The 7,618-nt window shown below is 31.7% G+C and overlaps 1 protein-coding gene across 1 annotated transcript; it reads right to left on the bottom strand.

The window, feature by feature from the left end:
- Positions 1-348: 348 nt before the first annotated feature.
- On the bottom strand, positions 349-4,138 carry LOC114372901 (cold-responsive protein kinase 1-like). Its single transcript, XM_028330462.1, has 8 exons — positions 3,700-4,138; positions 3,185-3,579; positions 2,937-3,047; positions 2,499-2,626; positions 1,791-2,004; positions 1,459-1,690; positions 1,136-1,289; positions 349-1,013 (listed from the first exon to the last, which is right to left on the bottom strand). Exons 1-8 carry the CDS (start codon positions 4,086-4,088, stop codon positions 708-710), a joined length of 1,929 nt encoding a protein of 642 aa, XP_028186263.1. The 5' UTR covers positions 4,089-4,138; the 3' UTR covers positions 349-707.
- Positions 4,139-7,618: the final 3,480 nt, after the last annotated feature.

Raw genomic sequence — 7,618 nt, 5'->3', positions numbered from 1 at the left:
TCAAGGATGATTGGCTTCATCGACATGTAAGGAATTTTCCATAAATATGTTCCAAATATTGTTTATTTTCTTGTAACAGTTTACTATATGAGGTTTTGACTACAACAGGCATGGAAGTTGTATGAGAGAGTCATGCACTTGTAGTGGACAAAATCTTAGACCCTAATAGCTATGATGCAGAAGAAGTGAAGAAAGTCATAGGCATTGCTTTGTTGTGTACTCAAGCATCTGCTGCAATGAGGTCAGAGTTACTTGAACATATGAGACCTTCCATGCAAGTAATTATAACACAATGATTTTTCTACCAAACACAAGGATTATTGTTGTGGAATTGAAGGATTTCTGATCTGGAATTCAAAGAACTATTTTATTAAAAGGCACAAGTCGTGCCAACAGATCACATACATATAGTAGCTTAACATATATACAACACGGAATTTGAAATTGCATGCACTTATACTTGCGTGATTTTGAACAGGAAACTATCAAAGTAGAAAATATGTAGCATCACACATTGACAAAACATCCTTAATTTTATACTCTACTAATAAATCAACAACACCACACAGTAGTCTCTACTTTGCAACATAGCTATTCTTAAACAGTTGACAATTAAACAACTGGAATCAAAAGCAATCTTTATCCATTTTATTCTGTTGCTTTATTGATTCAGTTCATCAAGACCCTTTACCACATTGATCCAATAATCATCTGGCCGATAGAACGGAAATGGAGATAGTAGCATTAGATGTACCAGGAGAGCTGCCACCTTCCTGATTCATCATATTCGTTTCAACAAACACCGGCATAGTTGGTCGAAGGTGCTCCACTAAGCTCTTGCTTTTGAGTAGAACTATTAATTCAGACATTGTTGGCCTGGCTGCAGCTGATGCTTGAGTGCATAATAAAGCAATTTCAATGATTTTCTTCGCTTCTTCTGCATCATATTCATTGGGGTCTATGTCCTTGTCCACAAGCTCCAACTGCATGCCTCTCTCATACAGTTTCCATGCCTGTTAGTGAAAATTAAATGTCTCATACTCGATCATATAGTAAAATATCATGAGAAAACAATCAGTTCCTAGTAAAATATCACGAGAAAACAATCAGTTCCTAGTTGTAGCAACTTGCTTACTCGTTGAAGAAGGTACTCGCGACCCTCGTCATCAACCTTTACATTGGTACTCTTTTGACCACTTAAGATTTCTAGGACCACAATACCATAACTGTAGGTATCGGCTTTCTCTGATAATTGACCTTGCATTGCATATTCAGGTGCTGTGTATCCCCTGACAAGTGTGTAGTCCATAGTTAATAAAACAACACTTATTACCTTGTTACATTTTTTCACACATAAGTTTTTACTAATTAATTTGTCTCTTGTTCTAAAACTTGATGCTCAAATACATGCCAAGAATTCATGTAATTGCAAGCAATTGTTTTTTTATTTTTACTTACAGTGTTCCAGCAAATTTTGTGCTGAGATGTGAACGATCCCTTGGCAAAAGCCTTGCCAACCCAAAATCTGCAATTTTGGGCTGGAGATAATCATCTAGAAGGATATTACCGGTCTTTATATCTCTATGAATGATGGACACATGGAACTCCTCATGTAGATATGCTAGTCCCCTTGCTGTGCCCAAAATTATATCATAACGTTGTTTCCAATTGAGGGAACCTTTTTTGGAACCTGCTTCCCATGTTTTTATATATACGTAAGATTGTGGAGAAGAGAAGAAAAGGCAATAAAAATTCAACATATTATTCCATTGATGGTTGAAGTGAGTTACCAAATAAGAATTTGTCAAGGCTGCTATTTGCCATATATTCATAAACTAGGATTCTCTCGGGGCCTCTGCTGCAACAACCAAGAAGTCTAACGAGATTCCGATGATGAACATTACTTATAAGCTTCACTTCACTTTCAAAATCATCCTCCATCTTGCTTGATTTCCCCAACATTAGTTTCTTCACAGCAACAACTTTTCCATTTTTCAGAGTACCCTGTATAATAGTATATATGTTTGAGGAGTGAAAGTGTTTTTCATTGTTTCACTTTAAAGTATTTTTTTAGTTTTTTTAGGGTATGTTTATTTGATTTTTAAAAAAATTATTACAATTTTTTTTAATTTATTTCATTCTTTTTAAATTTGTACAAGAAGTTGAAAAAATATGATTTTATTGTAGCAACACTCTCTTCAATGTACTCCTTCTAATTCACTCTCTTCTATTAGTTAAAATTTATCAAAAACTATAAAATTAGGAGAGAGACTCATTAAATAATAAATCAGTCAACCAAAAAATTATGATATTCAATAATTTTTAACTAATAATAGACACAGAGAATGCATGCGTGTTTTAGTTATAGAGTGTTACTACTATTTGTCATTTGATTTTGTTGTTATCAATGTAAATAGAAAAAAGTAAAATAAGATAATCGTCATTGTCTTTTGAAGATGCTTCCCATCACAATATTGAAAAATACTACATAAATTTACCTTGTATACAGCACCAAAACCTCCTTCTCCAAGTTTATTATCAGCACTGAAATTTTTTGTTGCAGCTTTCAAATCTTTATACTTGAAGCTAACTGGACCTTTCAACTCAGTTGCTCCCAATATGTCAGCTGTAAAGGAACACACGAATTTGGAGTTTGTAATAAATAAAAAATGAAAAGTGACTTTTAGATGAGCTTATTTTGTAATAAAAATAAATTATAATAAAAAAATTATTAAGAGAGCTTTATAAAAAAGAAATAACTATTCGCCACAAGATAATACTAAATAATCATGAAGGAAATTAGGAAACAATACAAAGAATTTGTTTTGAAAAACAGATGTTTGAAGAACAAATTGATTTGAACAGATCTTTTTCAAACTATTATATATATAAAGCAAGCATATTAATTACACTGAAGACTTTCCACAATTACTTACCTTTGGGAGCTCTCTTTGGTTTTGTAAACAATCTCCAGGCAAACAACACAAGGAGGAGAACAACACCTCCTACGACGCCACCTATAATGGCCCACTTCTTGCTTGAACCTCCTGCAATCGTTCAATATATCTAATTATTTATAAAAACAGAAAATGTTTTTAAAAAACTAAATATATAGCCCTAACAGTTTTTTTATTTATTTTATCAAAATACAAATTTAACAAAAGGGAATTTATTTTAATTCTACCTTCTTTTAAATAGGGTCTGATATTAATGGTTTGATTATCAGCAAAGAACGGTGTGGTGGAGAATCTCATGAAACAGCCAGCATCATATGCTGAACCATCTGTGCTGGGAAGGCAACTTTGTAAGTTGTTGTATCCAACTTGCATGCAATCCAGGCATTTCTGTGGGGAAGCAGTTTCAACACACTGTGCAATGGCATAAATATTTGCACTACCACCAGCCACCTGTGTCTTAGTAGCTGCATAGAAACCTTTAATTTTAGGTGTTGCTTTTTGTAGGTCCAGTAGTGCTTGTTGTCCAACTTCTCTAAAACCTGTGGCATTTGTGCTCTTGTTCCCACATGTTACCCCACCACCGATTTCGTTGGTCTGTTGGTAGAACCTCTCACTCTCATACCTTATCACACATTTTGAGAATATCCAGCATTAATTAGTAAAATTTAATTTATGAAAATACTTACAAAAACATCAATGCAAATTAAACAATCTAAACATACTTCTTGGGCGTGTATATTACCTGAGGAAGCAGTCATTGTAGATGAGTCTTGCGCCGTTGGCTTTTTTGCATATATCCCGGATTTGGGTGGAGGCAGTGTTGATGCAAGCAAGACAGTCATTTCTGGAGAGATAGTTTCTGCATTGAAACATAGTATATGTATTGACATCTCCTTTGGATTTCAATGATGTGCCAAAGTGCAAGCTTTGGTTCCTAATTTCTCCTCTCAGCTCTGAGATTGTCTCATTGACATTCCCAAAGAAACTACCCGGGTTGGAAGCGTTGATTGTGCTGCATCCAGAGTTTATCACACGTGTGTCGCGTGTCCCCGCAACTGCACATTCAACATTAATACTGCTCCACCATATCAAAGTTAAGGTCAGGAGCTTAATAATCTGCTGCAGTATCATCCTTTTTTATTCTTTTTTTTTTTCTTATAGTGAAGAGTGTTTTGGTATTCTTTGGTTACAAAGTGTATTGCTATATATAGCAGGAACTCTTGGACTTAGGCTTATTGACTTACCATAGACTTGACTTGGTCTTCTTTTACGAATGTCAAGGGGTATCTTTTCTAATAGATATTTTTTTTGTACTTCCAGATTTGGTGATCAAATTCTAGACTACATACTGTTAGCAAATGAGCATGGTTTTAAATTGTCATCGCAATATCAAGATATTTTGACACTCCGCAATCACATCAAAATCACAATTTAACTTTTGTAGCCATTAAAATGGTGACAAGAATTGCCAAAAAAAAAAAAGTTTTTTACTTACAGATTTCTTGACTTGGTCTTCTTTTATGTATGTGAAGGGGTATCTTTTATAATAGATTTTTTTTTTTTTACTTTCAGATTTGTTGTGTATATTACGTCGGATATTTTCAAACCATATGACAATGCTTGGAGTATAATTAACGACCAATGACTCTGGAAATTAATTATAAGGTAGTCAATTGGTTTACTTCAAGTTCAACAAGTTCATACATGTCCCAGTCCAGTACTTGTCTTGTAGCTAATCTTTGATTGTAATATTATAGATGAATGTTTTCATATAAATCATAACTATCTCTTGTAAGAAGTATACATGATATTATAATTTTTTTTAAGAAAAAAAAGACATATAACTTGCGAGTTGCACTAGTCGTCGTCGAGACAAATTCTTAAGACAGGATAGAAAAACGAAACAACTTGGAATAGTTAGTTGCGTGAGTGGACTTCTGTTTAGGGAGAAGACTCCATATATTAACAGCCCACAGTGGACCTTATAGTGGGGCAGCTACGGCTTGCCTCTTTCCATCCCCACAAAATGTCATTTCCACAGCATCACGATAGCAAGTTCAATTCATTTAAAAATTATTAACTCAACAATCATGTCATTTTCATAATATATCATTTTCAAAATTAAAAATTTATCATGTACTAAAAGCAAACAAAAATAACATTTTTTAAAAAAATAAAAATATACGGATACTAAAATAAACAAAATTAAAGATTAAGTATCAAAACTAAATCAACCCTATTTTATAAGTTAAAAAAATAATTTTATCCGTACGTATTCATGCCTGATTAAAGTGATTGTTTTCATTAAAGTTGTAAAAATTTCAGATCAATACTCAATGTAAAATATTAATTTTAATTACATATATCAATGTGCCACTATAAGAGGTGGGTATAGCTATAAAAACCATTCACATATTAAAGTAAACCTAAGCACCTTATCCGTGTTGTTGACTACACTTTCCTAGTCCACCATTACACCATTATGCACTTGTGTCATCATTAACCATCCTCCATCTCTTAGACTCATTCCTCTAAATGACTAAATAGTAAACTAAGGCAACCCCCAACCAAATTAATGTGCTAAATTAAAAAGAAAAAAAAAATCTTGTTTGTTGTGTCTCCCTTATCAGATACTATATATCTCGGACAAAGCTAAAAGATAGGATGCTGAAACTTAAGGTAGCTACTGGCCTTAACCTTGATATGGTGGTGCACTAATATTGATCAAAATGTATATTTGGCAGTTTAGTAGATACGCTTGATCGTGGAGATGGAAGTATATTCCAAAACTGTTTAAATTATGTTTGGCAGTGTGCCACTATAAGAGGTGGGTACCTACGGAAATCATTCACATATTAAAGTAAATGCCAAACTTTCTAAGGACCTAACCCGTCGCGTGTTGTTGACTACACTTTCCAAGTCCACCATATGCACTAGGGTGTCATCATTAACCATCCTCAATCTCTTAGACTCATTCCTCTCAACAACATGCAAAGTACTCTTAAGTTTTTTGATGAGTTTTTTTTTATTTTTTATCAGAAGATTCAGAAGTTTTAATGAGTATAATTATAATTAAAATAAATCTCTTGATGATCATATAGCTGAGGCCATGAGGGCCAAGACTTCATAAGGAATTATTATAAAAAAAATAAATTATGATTTAACAATAAAGATAAATTATCAAGTGTTCAGATAATTTTTATTTAAGAAAAATGCAATTATATTATTAATATATACAGACGTCGGGGATCTATATTAACAATAAAATAATATACTAACATGTATTAATAATATATTTTAATATTTTATACTATAAAATTATTTATATTGTGTAATATATGATACTATTGGTATAATGTTATAAAAGATCAATTAGGTCTATAATTGTTTTAAAAAAGTTCAATTAGGTCTCTCAGTAATTAAAAAGTTCAATCAAATTCTTTAATTGATTGAGTTTCTGAATTGTTAAAAAGTTCAATCAAATTCTTTAATTGATTGAGTTCTTGAATTGTTATAAAGTTCAATCAAAATTTCTATATCTCATTATAAAAAAAGACATGATTGTAGTGTTTTAATTTAAATAATTTAAGGATCAAATTAAAATTTTAAATGACTGAGGAACATAATTGAATTTTTTAAATAATTAAAAGACCTGATTGAACTTTCTAATAATTAAGAGACCTAATTGAAGTTTTAATTATAATTGAGGGATCAATTGTATAATTGAAATTAAAATTTAAGTTTTTGTTCCGTGTATAGTAAATGGTGCTATAATATTTTCGTAATTAATATAACTTTAAAACATCCATTGTTGATAAATCAATGTAGAAAAACATCTACATCAGTTCTTGGTTTGAACCAATGTTGATCTAGTATTCTAACATTGATTCAAATTTGAACCAATGGTTAAATTGCATTCTAATTTTGGTTCATATTAAAACCAATGTTGAACATTTTTTTTCTTATACTTATATTCAATGACTTTGTGACCATGTACCGAAGTTGGTGTTGTGTGTTGCTCATCCTTGCCATGCTGATCTATGACAGTAAGTGATTTTTTTAACTTACTTCTTCGGCTCTAATTTCATCCATTTTATGTGATTGAGATTTCTATTGTTGAAATTCAGTGTGATTGGATCTATTTTGATGTTCTTTATGTCTAAATTTTGTTTATTTTAAGACTTAATTGGTGTTGTTAAAATGTGAGTTGCTTGAGATATTGATTTTTGAATTAAAAACCTTGATGTTTAATGCTTCCAAGCAGTTTAGGTTGGTTTCTATTTACGAATGATATATTGCTTCCAAACTTGAGTATGTGATTGCTCTGTAAATTTTATGTTATGTTGGTCAAGTATAATGTGATTTAGGTATGAGAAGTTAAACATACCTAAATCACATTATAATTGACCAACGTAACATAAAATTTACAGAGCAATCACATACTCAAGTTTGGAAGCAATATATCATTCGTAAATAGAAACCAACCTAAACTGCTTGGAAGCATTAAACATTAAGGTTTTTAATATTCAAGGCACAAATAAGGCACCAAACCATATGCAACAAGAAAACTTACTAAGAGTCCAAAAACAAATTTTGGGTCTGCCATTTTTAAATCAACTTAATACAAAGTAAATTTCATATCAAAATAACAAAATTATAAT

Source organism: Glycine soja, chromosome 11 (genome assembly GCF_004193775.1).
Source record: "Glycine soja cultivar W05 chromosome 11, ASM419377v2, whole genome shotgun sequence".
Classification (NCBI taxonomy): Eukaryota; Viridiplantae; Streptophyta; class Magnoliopsida; order Fabales; family Fabaceae; genus Glycine; species Glycine soja.
Note: the sequence above shows the minus strand (reverse complement) of the source record. Positions and strands in the feature narration are given on the sequence as shown.

Excerpts from the sequence above, each read along its gene's own strand:
- LOC114372901 (XM_028330462.1), bottom strand. The coding sequence starts at position 4,088 with ATGATACTGCAGCAGATTATTAAGCTCCTGACCTTAACTTTGATATGG. Across the intron at positions 3,580-3,699 it reads TACAATGACTGCTTCCTCAG|GTATGAGAGTGAGAGGTTCT; the intron begins GTAATATACACG and ends ATGTGTGATAAG. Across the intron at positions 1,691-1,790 it reads CCTTGACAAATTCTTATTTG|GTTCCAAAAAAGGTTCCCTC; the intron begins GTAACTCACTTC and ends CATGGGAAGCAG.